At 40.3% G+C, this 18,280-nt stretch overlaps 1 protein-coding gene across 1 annotated transcript in view; it reads left to right on the forward strand.

The window, feature by feature from the left end:
• Positions 1–18,280, forward strand: part of LOC138743249 (organic cation/carnitine transporter 2-like) — a 92,264-nt gene that overhangs the window by 51,686 nt on the left and 22,298 nt on the right. Inside the window, exon 5 of the mRNA XM_069898223.1 lies at positions 12,789–12,915. Coding sequence (XP_069754324.1) covers positions 12,789–12,915 — 127 coding nt within the window. The remainder of the gene's footprint in view (positions 1–12,788; positions 12,916–18,280) is intronic.

Raw genomic sequence — 18,280 nt, forward strand, 5'->3', positions numbered from 1 at the left:
AAACACAAAACTTGCCAGATTTCTGTAAGACAGCAATAATTACAGTAATACCAAAGACAGGGAAGGATCCACTAACACCAGCATCATATAGACCAATATCTCTACTTAATTCAGATTATAAGATAATAGCAAAATTATTAACAAACAGATTGGCCGACTGTGTACCTAAAATAGTAAAACAAAATCAAACTGGATTTATTAAGAAAGACGAACAGCAGAAAATGTCTGTAAATTTATTAATATAATTCATGCAGTTCAAGGAAATAAGATGCCAACAGTGGCTGTTGCTTTAGATGCAGATACAATACTTCAATCATCACCAATTCCCTTAACAGAGAAATTCTTTAATGAACTAAAGAGAATAATATGGATTTTTTTATGGAAAGGGGGGGAAACCAAAGATAGCATTAGATAAATTAACAGAGAGGTACAACCAATTTTAACTTTAAAAATTATTATAGAGCAGCACACTTTAAAAGTGGGATGAAAAGCTGGTACGATGTAACTACTCATCAGTATTGCATCATTTACTCAATATATGGAAGAAGATTCATTTAGAAAGGAAAAAAACAAATTACCAAATACCAAAATTATTATTGACGCAGAATCAGTTAATCCCTTCTACAATAATCTTTCCTTTAGAGAATGGGAGAGAAAAGGAATTAAAAGAAAAGAAATTTGTTTTTTGAGAAAATAATTTATTAACATTTGAACAAATGAAGTACAAATATGGAATAACTCACGGTACAATGTTTGTATACCATCACTGAAAGCCTACTTAAAGGATAAATTGGGAAACAGACTGAGATTACCAGAAGGAAGCAGTTTTGAATATGTGATTACAGACACAATGATAATAAAAAGATTTATAACGAACATGTACATCAAGCTGCAAGAGAAGGAAAATGATGAAATAAGCTATAAACCCAAACAAAAGTGGGAAAAAGATTTTTAACATAAAAATAAAAAATGAAACATGGGAAAAGTTATGTTCTGGAACTATGAAGTTAATAAACACAAGGTTACACATGATATAGACAATGAGATAGACAACAGACTCGCCAAGGCAAATAGCGCCTTTGGAAGACTACACAAAAGAGTCTGGAAAAACAACCAACTGAAAAACCTCACAAAGATAAGCGTATACAGAGCCGTTGTCATACCCACACTCCTGTTCGGCTCTGAATCATGGGTCCTCTACCGGCATCACCTACGGCTCCTAGAACGCTTCCACCAGCGTTGTCTCCGCTCCATCCTCAACATCCATTGGAGCGCTTTCATCCCTAACGTCGAAGTACTCGAGATGGCAGAGGTCGACAGCATCGAGTCCACGCTGCTGAAGATCCAGCTGCGCTGGATGGGTCACGTCTCCAGAATGGAGGACCATCGCCTTCCCAAGATCGTGTTATTTATGGCGAGCTCTCCACTGGCCACCGTGACAGAGGTGCACCAAAGAAAAGGTACAAGGACTGCCTAAAGAAATCTCTTGGTGCCTGCCACATTGACCACCGCCAGTGGGCTGATAACGCCTCAAACCGTGCATCTTGGCGCCTCACAGTTTGGCGGGCAGCAACCTCCTTTGAAGAAGACCGCAGAGCCCACCTCACTGACAAAAGGCAAAGGAGGAAAAACCCAACACCCAACCCCAACCAACCAATTTTCCCCTGCAGCCGCTGCAACCGTGTCTGCCTGTCCCGCATCGGACTTGTCAGCCACAAACGAGCCTGCAGCTGACGTGGACTTTTACCCCCTCCATAAATCTTCGTCCGCGAAGCCAAGCCAAAGAAGAAGACACATGATACAGTATAATTGGTTACAGAAGTTATATATCACGCCCCAAAAATCACAAAAATGGGATCTAACATTATCAGATAGATGTTTTCGTTGTAAGAAGGAAATGGGAACAACAGTACTTGAAATTTGGGCATGTGGGAAAGTGAATACGTTTTGGGAAGATCTAAATTAGATATTAAATAAAATCACACAAAAAAAAACAAAAAATCCAGAGATCTTTCTTCTAAGTAATATAAGAAGTGACGAATTAGGCCTCAAACTGGATGAAGCACAAAAAAGATTTATTATGATAGCCTTAGCTGTAGCAAAAAAATGTATAATGTCAACTTGGAAATCGGAAGAGAGCCTGAGAATACAGCAAAGGTACATGGAAATGAATAAATGTATTCCATTGGAAAAAATAACATATAATTTAAAAAATAAAGTCACATTATTTGAACAAATTTGGGAACCATGCATGGAACATAACAAAGAGGGCCTACTGCAGACTTACACCCCCTAAAATGATAAGAAGACAAAATGACTTGATCCAGTGTGTAAAAGTAGATGACACATTTTTCTTGTTTATTTTTCATTGTGTAATGACATTGTTTAATGGTTTTTTTTGTATTGTATATGTTGAATGTTTATTTGTTTTGGAGGGGGGTGGGAGGGGGGAGGGAAGGTAGGGGGAAAAAGGGGAGAAAATACCACTGTATATTTAAGAGGAAAATGCTTGTATGTATTTTGATTTATATGGTTCACAGTGTGAAAAATAAAAAAATTATTTAAAAAAAGACGGATCCACTGGTGGAAGTGGTACACCTCATATATGCCAACCCACAATATGCGTTCGTGAGGTACCCCGATGATTACGAGGATACTAAGTCTATCTGAGACCTGGTGAGGGCCGGGGATCCTGAAACCGCCCTGCCTGCCAAAGCCCATCCTGCAGAGCAGACCACCTCACATAGGAGCGCAATACTGGAGGCCGAGCCACCCAGCTTTCCTTTCCAGGAGTCAGTCCTCTGGGAGGCATCAGATCCCCCTTCCTCCTGGAGCCCTCAAGCATTATCCGACCCAGACTGTTCCCTCCCCTCTCCCTCCAAACAGCAGAGCTCAGACACGCATGCCCTCCAGTGGTCACCATCGCGGCTAAACCTCTAGCAATTTTTTTTTCTTTTCTCTCTCTTCCTTTCCTCTCGTTGTTTAAAAGTTGGGGGAGGGGTTTCTGTTTAAAAAGAGGGAGTGTATGTAATGGTATGGATTGTATATGCTAATTGGCTCAGGGTGGCCCGTCCCCTGATGACACTCTTACCTGGACCCCTCCCCTGAGACCCAGGCCATAAAGGTTGGGCCACCTTCCCCGTCCCTGCATTTCCCGAGTTTGGATCTGGGCCAGCTCAAGTCTTCTATGCAATAAAGCCTATCATTTCCCTCAAGTCTTTGTCATTGCAATTATTGGGGCAACTGATAGTGCCCAACACCAGGTCAAAGGCTTTAATCTTTGTTGGGGGGGGGAATAATCCTTCTTACCCATATGATTGGTCACTGCATTGACCATGTAATCTGGTTGCTCATGCTCCCTCCTAAGAATGCCGGGAACTCAATCTGTGATATCTTGGACCCTGCCTTAGGGAGGCAACATACGATCCAGGATACTCACTCCCTTCCACAGAACCTCTTATCTATTCCCCCTAACTATGGAATTACCTATCACTACAGTTCACCTCTTTTCCTCCCTTCCGTTCTTAGACACAGGATCAGACTCCGTGCCAGGGACCCAATTGCCATGGCTTGTTCCTTATAGGTATCCCCCTGCAACTATATCCAAAATAGTATATTTGTTATTAAGGGGAAAGGCCACAGGGGTGCCTCGCACTGCCAGCTGTTTTATCTTGTATGTATGAGTTCTTAAGACAACACATGGATGAAGGAAAAGGTTCTTTACTTTAAAGTTGTTCTAAACAGCACCATGAGGCTGTAGGCCTCCATTACAGATCTGCATACGGTGTGTGTCTTGCTCTGTCAGCCCCTGGTGTGCCAAGTATAACCAAACAGTAAGGCATTGCTATGCAACAATCATCTCTATCATTACACCTGCTTCTTCTCTTTCCTTCTCCTGACTGTCACCCATCTACCCTCCTCATACCTCCTAGGTGTTATAGCATCCCTGTAACTCCTGTCTGTCACTTATTCTGCCTCCTGAATCATCTGCAGTTTATCCAGCTCCAGGTCCAATTCCTTAACTCAGTTTGTCAGTACGTGCAGCTGCATGCACTTTTTGCAGATGAAGTTGTCAAGAATACTACTGGCTTCCCTGATGACCCACATTCTGCAAGAAGTTGCATTCACTGCCTTGTCTGCTATTCCCATTATCTATGACTACAGGAAAAAAAATGATATTGTTATTGTACGTATTTCGGAGGCTCCATGGAGGGGGAGGAAATGGCAGATTCAGTGAAGGTTAAATGTTTTCAAAGAATCTGACTGAAAATAAATTAAACTGCTTTGAGTTTATATATTCATGCAAGTAAAATTTGTTCATTGTAAATACCATATAGTATTTTTGACTTATGTCTTTTAAACTGCTTATTTTCAATGCAGGTGTATTAGCCATTGTAAGAGTAAGTCTCAAGCAAATGGAAAATACACTTATCTGGCATCAACCAATCCCCATAGGTGTCAGATACCAGGGTTTTACTGTTCTGTGGTATATATTATCAGGTGCATAGAATTTGTTGGCTTTTAGCCCCATGAATTTCCTCAGCACTGTGATTTTGCCAATACTGATATCTCTTTTTTCTCTCTCCCTCCAACTCTCACTTTATCCCTCTCTCTCTTTCTCCCTCCCTCTCTGTCTCTTCTTTCTCTCTGTCTTTGACTGCCTCTCTCGTTCTCTCTCATTCACTCTCTTTCATTCACTTTCTCATATCTCTTCCCCTCACATTCCCCACCTACCTTTCTCCTTGGTCCCATAATATAGCTGGGAAATAATGTCTTTCGTTGCAGTCAGAACCAAATACTATATATGTTTAATCGTCCTGCTTTTTCTTTGTTTCTAATTTTAATTCTCTTGTTTCTGATTTGCACTTATAGTACAGGACAATGCCCTTTCAACGTTATGACCCTGTTGGATTTTTTTTTGCATTGTAGTACTGTTTATCTCTCTCATCCATTTTTCTCTCTTACACTTTTGCTTCTTCTTTTTTATATTCTATACATTTCTCTGTTTTTTTAATAATTTTTTAAATGTAGACATATAGCTCAGTAACATGTCATTTTGGCCCATGAGTCCATGCCACCCAATTTAGAATGAATTAACCTACACCTCTAGTATGTTTCGAATGGTGGGAGGAAACCAGTGCCCCTGGGGATATTATACAAAATCCTTACAGGCAGTGTGGGATTCAAAACCATGGCTGGTGCTGTAAAGGTGTGTGCTAGCTGCTACACAAACCGTGTTACTCCAAGGAAATAGAAGATAGTTTCTTCATCTTCTATTTCCTTGCACTCATTCCCTTCACTCTGACGTTCTGGTTTAAAACGTGTGTGAAAGCATGAACAAATATCATTCCAGCCCTGCCCAGAAGAAACCCATCCATTTTCCCCAGTCCCATTATCCTAGGAATGTGAATCCCTCTTCACTACCACTGATATACAAGTTTCTACTTTTGATGGAAAGTGGCAATGAGAATAATCCTCAGATGACTGGCTTTGAGGTTTCCTTTCAATTTTTGTCCTAATTACCAATAATAACCTTGTAGGATCTCATATTTTTGTAACTAATGTCACTGGTATAGCTAAGTGCCATGACAAATATCATTTCAATTTTGGTCTTCTGGGTGAAATCATGTTCTCAGCTTACAAGGCAAGATGTTTAGGACAGAGCAAGGAAAATATCTTCACGTAGAGTGTTATGAATTTTTGGGATTAATTACCATGCGGGGATGTTTAGAGACCATATTGCAGAATTCTAAGAAGGAAACAAAATTTCTGGATACAAAGGTCATCAGGAAATATCAGGAGTGCATGGCATTATGGCATTGAGATAGATTTATTGATATGAGTGTAATTCATCCCTGCTGTATTGTTAGTTCTTCAATATAATCCCACACTGGAATTTTATGAAACTGGTATTAGTGGGTTTTTATAGCACATTACCTTGAAATTAGACAGTCAATAAATTAGCTACCTGGAAACTGATCATCAAAAATTAAATTAGTTCTTTAACGTTTGTGAGCATTCTAAACAGCTGTGATTGCTTCTTTTTGATTACTATTTTAAACTTGGGAATTGCAAATTAATACCCAGTTTAGAAAGTTATTTTCTGAAGTAAAATTTTACCATTTCTAACAAAACAACTGAATCTAAAAGAATTTCATCAAAATTAAAATATCTGCACGGTTAGAACTGGGGTTTGAATCCCATGCTGTTTGTACGTTTTCCTTCAGTCTGTATGGATTTCTCCCAGGGTCACTGGTTTTTTCCCACTGTTCGAAACATACCAGGTTACTTGAATATAATTGGATGTCATGGGCTTGTAGGCCGAATGGCTTGCTACTGTGCTGTATGTCTAAATTTAAAATGTATTAAATTTATTACATTTTTAAAACTTATCCTTGACTCCAAACAGAAATATTGTCTAAAACCTTAAAAGGATTGAATTTTCAATTGCCTTTACACTGTTGATTGTATTTCCTGAGATTTCAAATGATATAAACTTTTAAAATCTAATCTTTATTTGATTGTAGAACTCTTCAAGTTGTGTGTCTATGTTGAAAGCATGAAATCAGAAGTATCTATTTATGGAAGATGAGTCGCTGAAATGCAATTGTTACCACAGCTGATTAAATTCTTAGCAAGGTTGAAAAAATATCTAACCCTGACACTCAGTTATCAAATTGTCAATTTAGTTAACAAAGTTTATGATTTTTATTTATTATTTATTATCTCAATAGACAAATGTAGAAATCTTCTCAATAAATGTACAAAGTGATATTTTAAAGAGGAGCTGTGACTAAAATATATTTTTTCCTTGCAGCTATCTTTATCAATGAGCAAAAATCCCTGCCATTCTAGTTCTCTAACTTTGATGCCAATAAACCTTATGCTAATCAGTCTTATTTTATTACCTTTGGCCAAGTTCTGCCTCTGCCTTTATCTTTTTTGGAGCTGGGGATTGACAAGTTAAGAGTGGAATATTTCTGCTGCAATAAAACCAAATTGTAAATGCCAGATAATTTTTTTTTCCAGTTGCTTCAGATTGCATGTTGAATGATTGGTGAACTAATTGGTGAACTAATTGGTTAACTAATGTTAAACTTCCATATTTTTTACCTATTTATTTTCTGCAATTTTTTTTGTCCATTGCTTGAGGCTGACGATTGCTTGAATTCTGGATAACGGGCATTTTACTGTAGTAAATTGAAAAGGCGAAAAACCTACTGGATGGAATAAAAGAAGTGTGGCTTTTTCCACATCCTGTTCATTGACCAAAAAAAAAGATGAGGTGAAACCAGGGAGTTCTAGCTGTTTCCTGGAGCCATTTGGCTAATTGATTAATGAAAGCAATTGAAGAAAGCAAAAAAAAGCAAACAGACTTGTTGAAACAATGAAATTTAGGTCAGAGCTATTATTGAAAATCTAACCAAAAGGAGAATCCTAGAAATGACCTACAGATCAGGCAGTGGAAAGAAGAGATTACAACTGAGCTAATGTTGCTGATGGGGATCCTCAACAGCAAAACTGGTCAGTTCTGATACAATTGGGAAAAGCGAGATGCCTGAAATTATTGAATTTGATATTGAGCCTGCAAGATTATCACATCCTCTACAGTGGGAGAAACAAAACATTGATATAGTTATTACTTAGCAAATCACTTTTATTCAGGTAGTGGGGAGATTGGGGGTGACCATAGGTATGAAAGAATGGCAGCAGGCATCTGAGGTGGGAGAAAATAGGTGGGGGGGGGGGAGGGAATGGCAAAAGCAGGAGATTATAGGTGTAGAAGGGAGGGAGGGACAGCAGCGAACAGGAGGAAGGGGATGGCTAGGTGGGTAAAGGGGAAAAGCTGGAAAAGAGGAGAGGAAAGAAAAGGCAAGCAGGTTAGCAGAAAGCAGAGAAGTTGACATTAATGCCGTCTGGCTGGATTGGTCATTGTGACACAGAAGTCAAGTGTTGGGGATGAAAGCATAAATACATCCAAGTACCTCCTTTCTTTATAAAATTCTTCTTTCTTTCTTCTTTTTTCTTTCTTCTTTGGCTTGGCTTCGCGGATGAAGATTTATGGAGGGGGTAAAAGTCCACGTCAGCTGCAGGCTCGATTGTGGCTGACAAGTCCGATGCGGGACAGGCAGACACGGTTGCAGCGGCTGCAGGGGAAAATTGGTTGGTTGGGGTTGGGTGTTGGGTTTTTCCTCCTTTGTCTTTTGTCAGTTATGCAGGTGCAAAACCAGCAGGTTGATTGGATAAATGCATTAAAAGAGATTTGATGGTAAATGGGCACTATTTAGCACAAACAAATACTGCTGAATTTAGCAAATAAATATCTTCCTTTTAGGCCACAATAATGTATAAGGACACTTGATTTTTCTGTGCCTGATAAGAAATTAAATGCAGTATTAAATCAAAGAGAGCAGGTTACAACATTGCCAGAAACATCAGTAGCCCCCAGGAATGGACACAATTTAGACAAAAGGAGATTTTACAGCTTCATAAAAACATAAAGACAGTTGAGGGCAAATGTTGGCCTCCTACTGACAGAAACAGGAAAAATTATAATCAGAAAAACATTTCATTGATATGGGAGATTTCCAACTAGGATAATGCACATGGAATCAGGAATAATGTCATAAAACATAAGGGAAGAATTAAGCCGTTTGGCCATTCAAGTATATTCTCCCATTAGAATCCTGCATTCTCCTTGAAACTGATGATACCTTAATGCCCCTTTCATACTGCCAATCCTTCTAAGAACCAGGTAAACTTGCCAGGACTCGATAAGGCTGCACTCAGGAGCCTTTCCCACTGAATCATGATTTACCTAGTTAATTGGCAATCCAGCACTTTAAGGGGAGTCCCGCCTCCAGCGGTGACAATGCGAGAACAGGTTGTACTTTCACACCATCAGAAGACAATTAGTGCTGGGTTCTGACACTTGCTTCCACCAGGTTTGGACATTTCACACCATGTAATTACTGGGTATGGACCTGGTAAATTACCTGCTTCAACCCACATGTAATTGGCAGTGTGAAAGAGAACCTATCAACATTTGTTTTAGAAGTGCTGCAGGAACTCACTAGGTCAGGTAGCGTCCATTATAAGTATCACCACTCACCCCCTTCTCCCTATCACCTCTTAGGATCTCCTAGTGGCCTTCTGCTTAATTTTCACTTCCCATTTCCACATTAATATGTCTGACCATGGCCTAATGAATGACCAGGTTGAGGTCGTGCATAAATTGGATGAACAACACCTTGTATTCTGTCGTGATAGTGTTTAACAAGTTCAAGTTTATTATTATTTAATTGTACATGAACAGCACGATAAAACAGTGTTTTCTGTTCCTTGGTGCCAAAAAACATGCAAGCACACATCCAGACATAACACACCTACAGACATATGATACAAATGCAGTATGCATTTACATATAGAAAATACTTAAATATTGATAAATAAATAGCGGAGTCTTGGAGTTCATGCAGTCAGTCTGGAGTCTCACTGCCTATGGGATAAAGCTGTTTCTCAGCCTGGTGGTGCTGGCTCTGGTACACATGTATCTCTTTCCCAATGGGAGCAGATGAAAGTTGCTGTGTATGGGATGGTAGGGGTCCATAATGATTTGGCAAGCTCTCTTCAAATAAGTCAATGGGGGGGAGGGAGACCCCAGTGATCCTCTCTGCTGCTCTTATGGTTCTGTGGATTTACATCCAATCCAATGCTCTCGTCTACAGCAACTGTACCATACTCTGATGTAGCTGGCCAGAAAAACCGTACTACACTGTGATACAGCTGGCCTCTGGGGAAGGATAATGTTAAACACCGAGCTGAATTTGATAAACAGCAGCCTGGCATATGATGCATCATTCTCCCAGTAGGTCAGTGGAGGGATAAGGCTATAGCATCCATGGATTCAAACTGAATTGCTAAAATCATCCATACTTTGTTTGTTCCAGTATCTACAAACTTATTATTAACGTTTGCTTTAATTATATCCAGTGATGTGGGCTCCACAGCTATCTGTGGCAACGAATTCCAAAGATTCATAACTTTTTGGATAAAGAAATGTTATAGAAGGAGATCCTTTTATTCTGAGGCTGTTTCTTTCTGGTCCTGGATTCTCCCGCCATTAGAAGCATCCTTTTCATGTTCATTCTACCCAGCACTTCCAATGTTTGGTAGGTTTCAATGAGATCTTCCCCTTATCCATTTAAACTCCAGAGAATGCAGGCCCAAAGCCATCAAATGAATTTGTGTTCACTGTCTCTTCCCTGTTGTAAACCTTCTCTGGACCCTCTCCATAGCCCGCACATCCTTTTTTTTAGATGTGGGGCCCAAAACTGATCACAATACTCCAAATTTGGTCTGACCAATATTGTGTAAATCATCAGTATTACATGACCTTCAATCTGTTCACAAGAACAGCAACAGCAAGGACTTCAGATGAACAAACATTTTAATTCCACACTGACATGTCTGTCCTTGGCCTCATATACTGCCAAATGGAGACTACCTAACATTTGGAGGAAGTTGTTGGCAGCCTGCAACCAAACTCCTGAACTCAATCCCCTGACTAATGAAACACTGCGTACCACAGGCCTTCTTAACTATCCTATCAGCAATCTGGAGAGATCTATGGATTTGGACTACAAGATCCCTTTCTTCACCACACTGTTAAGTATTCATAACCATATACGTTTGACCTTCCTAAATGCATCATCTCACATTTACCTGGATTTAATTCCATCTGCCACTTTTCCGCCCAATTCTGCATCCTGTTTCTATCCTTGTTGTAACCTATGACAACCTTTAACACTATCCACAAATCCCCCAACTGACTTGTAAAAGATTCTATTTTTAAGTCATCCAGAAACAGAAATTATTAAGGAAAAGCACCACTGATTGGTCTTTATTAAATACAGCATTCCCAGCCTGAAAACCGGTGTTAGAGAAAAAAAAACATGTTAATGTTTACTCAAAACAGACTCACTAGTTTTTCAAGACAAGGTAAATTAGCATTTAAATTCACTATTCAAAACCTTTTTTGATTGCACATTGTTACAGGTTGGCAGAGCAGTATCTGACAGAACCTGTTTCCATTTGAATAATGGCTGACCAATAGCAATATGTCACTATTACTACAGAAGGCATAAATTTCACATTTCAGTATCAAACTGTCTTTTATGGTTTTTAGTCTGCCAGCATGTAATGGCACAATCAATTTTGCTACTACACGGGCAGTCTAAAAAGGAATGTTCAGGAATTTTGAGTCAGTTCCTGCACCATGATTTATCCTGCAGGACCCCTACAACTTTTTGGAGGAAGTCTGCAGTGTAAATTGTACCGGAAAAATTTGTTGACAGTCATCCACCCTACTGCATGTCGAACCACCGGTACTGTTGCCCTCAAGTACTTGCTGTCTAAGAAGGCACCCAGTGTGAACGACCACATGGGCAGTGATTGTTATTTTTTTTCTGCTATTTTCCTGACATTGCAGTCTAAAAACCATAATTCTCTTTGAACCTGAGCAAAAGTTTCTGTTCCTTTGTGAATCTTAAGAACTCAATCATTTCCTGAGATTGGTCATTTACGTGTGATAATTGAAGACTAATTCACAAGTATACAGACCACGGATGTTAAAGTATATTAGATAAGGCCCCCTCAACGTTAGCTTATTTGTATGGAAGAAATAAAATTTCTTCAAATTAATTTGTACATGTGAATAACTGTTTCACATCAATCATTTCCATTTCTTAGGAAAGGACGCAATGATATATGTTAAACCAAGACGTAACAATAAACCTCAAACGAATACATAGAGATATGTTTAACAATTTGTAAGAGATATGCTGCCAGAAAATGCCTTAAATATGGTACTGTTTCCCTGTGTTCTTTGAATGTGATTTGGTATTGACAAGGTTGACATTGCCTACCTGACATCAATATCCCTCATTCCTGCTAGCATGACTTCATAAATGTGTTTTGTATGCTCCATAATTCTGTGTGTATTTTTCTGTTTTTGACAGTGCAGACTATCACATACTGACCCATCCCCATACATTTTCGTCTATGTCCTTTATAAAAATCACAGAGCTGGAGTCCCAGACTGATCCCTGTGGAACTCCACTAGTCACTGGCCTCCAGACAGAATACTTCCTGTCCACTAGTATTCTCTACTTATGATTATCTCCATGCTTATCTTTGTGTTTGACTCAATGGAAAGAAAAGCAATTCATTTTGTAAAAAACATGGAAACCAATGTCTAGATTTCACTGTTTACAGGCTATTTGTTTTTTCACTGTCAATTTCTCTGAGTAATATGCCCACATAAGAGCAAGGTACTGATTGAAAATGGTAGATCTTCACCAGTAGCATAGACATGGTGTCTCCAATACGGCTGTCAGGATATTAAATATCCTTTTGTACTATCTCCGCCACTGGCATTTTTATATCCACTCCAGATTTCTGTTATAGCGCCAGCGATCAGGACCAGACCTGGGTTCAAATCCTGTGCTGTCTGTAAGGAATTTGTACAATCTCCCCATATCTTTGTGGGTTTTCTCTGGGGGGCTCCAGTTTCCTCCCACCCTTCCAAAACGTACTAGTGTGTAGGTTAATGGGGTGTAATTTTGGTGGCATGGACTCAGAGGGCCGAATTGGCCTGTTACAATGTTGTATGTCTTAATTTTTTAAAAAGTAATTTAAATAAAATTATATTTTATCATGTGTCAGCAAAAAATATTTAACTATGCCAGTTTAGTATCCAATTTCTAAAATAATACTTTTAATTTCAGGTTTATTCCTGAATCTCCACGCTGGCTGATTTTGAATGGAAGGTCGAAGGAGGCTGAGGAAATATTAAAAAATATTGCAAAGAAAAATGGTATCATGGCTCCAAATGTCATCTTTAGTGACCTTGAGGTATTGCCCTCAATATTTCTACTTATTGTATGGTCATTGAACTCTTTAATATAGACATTCTTTTTATGATATTCATTCCTTATCTGCTCTTTTTGCTCAAGTATGGTTCAGTTTTTGAAGGTCATATGTGAACTCTGATACACTGTGTAGATTATTGCATTCACAGAAGCAAACACGCTAATAAATGTTCAGAAAGAATCACAATTGGAACATGAGAACCAAGATGAATAATCATTTATGGACAATGATTGTGTCAGCAAATGTACAGATACAGTTTCTGCTTTGGCTGCATTGATTATAGTTTGCTTTACTCTCTCTTCGATCCATAAAATATATCTGCAATGTATTTGTACAATGTCCATTACATTAGTTAAATTCACAACAGGAAATAGATTAGAAGCTCTAATCCTGGTTTTTGAAGGTCAATGATTTAGATAAGGAATTTAAATGTAAAACTTCAAGTGTCCCAGGGATGGCAGAAGAGGCAAATAATACCTTTAAAAAGTGATGCACAGATGCAGTCTCAAACTGACAATCCCTGTGTCTCCACTGATGCTGCCCGACTCGGTATTCCTCTGGAGGTTTTTTTTGCTAAAGATTCCAGAATCTGCAGTCACTTGCCTTCATTGGGGACTGCAAGAGTGGGACTGTGAATGAGAGGTGCATTTAAAAAGCACCGGAAAAGGTAAGTGATTGTTTAAATTTATCATGGACTGTGAGAACGGGGCTGTTAACGAGAGGAGGAACATTTAAAAAGCACCAGGAAAGGAGGGTGCTTATTTTAATCTCACCATTGGCTAATTACATATAGCCAATAAAAGGAAGGGTAGCTCAAGCCAACTGGGCTTTAAAGAGAGGACAAACCTTATCAGCGTATTGAGGGATCCACTGGGCGTAATATGAGAAAAACCTCAGGCATCTCCTCAAAGCCTTTGTGGTCCTGGGGATGTGGAGCTCTAACAGGGGTCGCATCCAATCAGGATTGGGGTCAATTATGCCATTCTCCAAGGATAGCCAGCCATTTAGACCTGAACATGCAGTTGAAAAAGTTATAAATGAGGTTCAGTGCTTTTGCCATGTGGAGAAAACTCTGGAGGTTGGTATCATGGTCTTCCAAGGTATGGCCACAGATGGTGACGTTATCAAGGAAGGGGAAGTTAGCCTTCAACCAATACTCATCCACCATTCTGTCCATCTGCCTCTGGAAGATAGAAACCCCATTAGTAATATCTAAAGGGACCCTCCGGAATTGATAGAGATGACCATTAGCCTCAAATGCCGTATATGGACAATCCACGGAATGGATTGGCAGCTGGTTATAGGCAGCTTTCAGGTCAATGATTGAATAGACCCGATACTGTGCAATATCATTCACCATGTCCGAAATTCGAGGGAGGGGGTATGTGTCCAAACGTGTGTACCGATTAATAGTTCATCTATAGTCAATTACTAGCCTAGATTTGTTTTCCCCTTTTACCTCCACCACTTGCAGTCTCCACAAGCTGGTGCTAGTTCGATGATACCATCGTCAAGCAGATGTAATGTCTCAGACTTTATAAAATCTCGGTCTGCTCCTGCTCTTGGTAGCAATGGGTTTGCAGTCTGAAGACAGACTCGGGAAGAGAGGAGGGGAGTTGATATTCAGTGCGGAGAGGCTGCATGTGGGTTCTGACTTTAGGGGCCCCCCATTCTTAACCGTTACAGGGGAAAGGGGACCAGAATAATCCAAGGTCACACTTTTAAGGTGACACAGAAAGTCCAGACCCAACAACACCAAAGCACACAATTCATCAAGTATATACAAGCAAAATTTACAGAATTCCCCCTCTTCAAATGACAGATGTACTATACAATGTTGTTAAACACGCGTAGAATGCAAATGAGACACAAGAAATATGCGGTGTGACAGATTATGTTGTATTTTATATTGTATATAGTTATGTTTTAAAGGAGATAAATTGTGGCATTTTTTAGTGTAGGTCACATACAAACACTTCAAAACAGATCTCATTTAAAAGATAGAAGCTCTGCTCAAGCCAGACAGGCCAGGCTCCAAGTGCCTTTGCAAAAACTTTGAAGAGTGCCCAAAGGACTTCACTAATGGATTGATGTTTTGAAAAGCAACTGATGGAGGAACTCAGAGTAGTAGGTTCAGAGCTGCAGGCTACCTGAGTGCAGTTTGCTGTACTAAGAGGATTATTTGCTTTTGCAAGCAGAGAGGGTCAAACAGGCTTTTCTCAGAGAGAGAGAGAGAGAGAGAGAGAGAGAGAGAGAGAGAGAGAGAGAGAGAGAATTCAGCAGCAGCAGCTGGGACTGGAAAAGGACAAGCTGACAAGCGTGGAAAATCCACATTTTGAAGACAGGTTGTGAGTTCTTAGTTCAGCATGGTCAAAGCCCTTGTGATCCATACAAGAGGAGAGGACTGGCTGCCTAATGTTTCACTTGAAATAAGAGATACAAAAAGACCTGAAAGAAAGAAGTTATCATCTGGAGAACCATGAAGGGCAAATTTCTTCGACAAGACACTGACGTGTCTTATTTAAAAGGAATCAGTTTGTGTCCAGCGAACAAAAAATCTCTCTCTGAAAACTGACAAGAACATTCCTGAGCAATAACCATTTACCTTTCAATCACCAAACCCTGGTGAACTTCATAAATGTTAAATTCTGTGCACAATATAAGAATTGCCTGCAGCCAGTGAACTTGGAGGAATGACAAGTGAGATTAGACTGTGAACGAAATAACTTTTTTGAACTTACACACACATTACATACATGTGTGCTTAGAATTAGAAGGGAGTTAAGTTAAGAGTACTAAGTTAAAGTTTGATCCTGTTTTCATGTTTCATGTGGTCAGTAAACTAATGGAAAGTATTCCTAGAGATAATATTTATAAGTATCTAGAGAGACAGGGACTGATCAGGGACACCCAACATGGGTTTGTGTGGGGAAGGTCATGTTTGACAAATCTTGTTGAATTTTTTGAGGAGGTGACTAGGAAGTTTAATGAGGGTAGAGCAGTGGATGTAGTTATATGGATTTCAGTAAGGCCTTCGATAAGGTTCCACATGGAAGGTTCAGGTGCTAGGTATTAATGTTGAGATAGATGGGTTCAATGGTGGCTAGAAGGAAGATGCCAGAGAGTCATGGTGGATAACTATCTGTTAGGATGGAGGCCGGTGACGAGCAGTGTGCCTCAAGGATTAGTGTTGGGTCCCTTGTTGTTTGTCATTTACATTAATAATTTGGATGATGAAGTGGTAAATTGGGTGAGTAAATATGTGGACAATACAAAAATAGGGGGAGTTGTGAAGATGGTTTTAAGAGACTGGAGAAGGATTTGAACTGCTTAGAAGAGTGGGCTGAAAGATGGCAGATGGAGTTTAATACAAATAAGTGTGAAGTGCTTCATTTTGGAAAGAATAATCAAAATGGGACACATGGAGTGAAGGGAGGGCACTGAGGAATGCAGAGGAACAGAGAGACTTTGGAATAATCATTCATCATTCTTTGAAAGTGGGATTTCATGTGGATAGAGTGGTAAAGGCTTTTGGTATGCTGGCCTTTATAAATCAAAGCATAGAATATGGGAGTTGGGAAGTGATGTTGAGACTATTCAAGGCATTGGTGAGGTCAAATTTGGAATACTGTGTGCAGTTCTGGTCCCCAAATTGTAGGAAAGATATTAATAGGGTAGAGAGGGTGCAGAGAAGATTCACTAAAATGTTGCCTGGAATGCAGTATGTAGAAAACAAAGAAAGATTGAGTAGACTGGGTCTTTATTCATTGGAGTATAGAAGGTTGAGGGGGGATTTGATAGAGGTATTTAAAATTATGAGGGGGATTGATAGAGTAGATGTAAATAGGCTCTTCTCCTTGAAGGTAGGTGAGATTGGAATGAGGGGTCATGAGTTAAGGGTTAGGGGGCAAAGAAGTAACATGAGAGGGAGCTTTTTCACTCAGAGGGAAGTGGCTAAGTGGAATTACCTTCTGGAAGAAGTGGTTGCAGCAAGGTCAATTTTGTCATTTAAGAAAAAATTGGTTAGGTGCATGGATGAGAGGGGATTGGAGGGTTATGGGCAGGGTGCAGGTAAGTGGGACTAGAGGAGATCACTTAAATCGGTACAGACTAGAGGAGCCGAGATAGCCTGTTTCCATACTGTAATTGTTATATGGTTATATAAAAGCAACGTTTGTTTAAGTAACCATTTGTCTTGGTGAATTTCTGTTGCTGCTGCGTTTTGGGGTCCTCTGGGCTCGTAATAGCAGTAATTAGAAGGCTACATCTTCATGTTGTATTTTTGCACAATCCGTGAGTCTATGAAGCTTTCTTTGGAGCCCGTGTTGATTAAACTTTTAGTGGAATGTCCGTTTACCTTCATAGTCACTATAGAGATGCTAAGCTGATGAGGTCTGTCCTGATGATCTACGACCATCGAGACTAGGTCCCCGGAGACTCCATGCTCTTTACTGGAGTGGCCACCACCATCCTGGGTTGTCCTGTGTGGGTAAGATGGCGTCGACCTCATGGTGCAGCAAGATGGCTTCCCTCCTTCTTTCTCTGACAATGATGGCGCCGAGTTTGAATTTGGGTCACGGCAAGATGGCCACCGAGCCTTTTTGCACCATTTCCTCACTGCCACTCTCCGTTGGTATGTCATGCAGCAAGTGTGTTCGGGTGAATTCAGGGCAGACGGCTTGGGGCTGGAATCAGATCCAGGAGCAGTTCAGGCCGCAGACTTCCCCGGGCTTCCCCTAATGTGACAAACCTTCATCCAATGCCCTTTCTTGTCACAGCTGGACCATACTGAACCTTTTGTGAGGCAACGAGATCAGGGATGCTGGCTCTTGATGCAGAAAAAAGCATTCCCTAGCATGGGAAGTGGCAGGGATAGTGGAAGGGGTCACCTGGGTGAGCAAGCTAGCTAGCTTCGAGATCATCATTCTTGAGCTTGGCCTGTTCCAGCAATTTGGCCAGCTCGATGTGGCTAGCCAGGTCCTTCTTTCCCGATTCGAGCAGCCACTGCCTCATGTACCTCGAGCGGACCCCCATGACTAGAGTGTCCTGGATCTGTTCTTCTTCACAAACATAGCCCATAGCCGCTTCGTGTCTTCACTTCTTGGCAAGCATCCAAAGATCCAGCTGGTAGTCATCAATGGACTCTCCTAGCCCCTGGTGACATAGAGTGCCTTGCTAGGACCTTCTTCTGCGACTTCAGGTACCTAGCCTTCATTGCCTCAGTAGCAGTATCATATGTAGAGCAGTCCCTGATGACTGCATACCCTTTCGTTCCTACCCTCAAAATGAGTGCGGACCTCCTGATTTCATCGGTGTGGAAGACATCCCTTGTCGCATTCAGGTAGCA

The sequence above is a fragment of the Narcine bancroftii genome, chromosome 9, assembly GCF_036971445.1.
Source record: "Narcine bancroftii isolate sNarBan1 chromosome 9, sNarBan1.hap1, whole genome shotgun sequence".
NCBI classification, from domain to species: Eukaryota; Metazoa; Chordata; class Chondrichthyes; order Torpediniformes; family Narcinidae; genus Narcine; species Narcine bancroftii.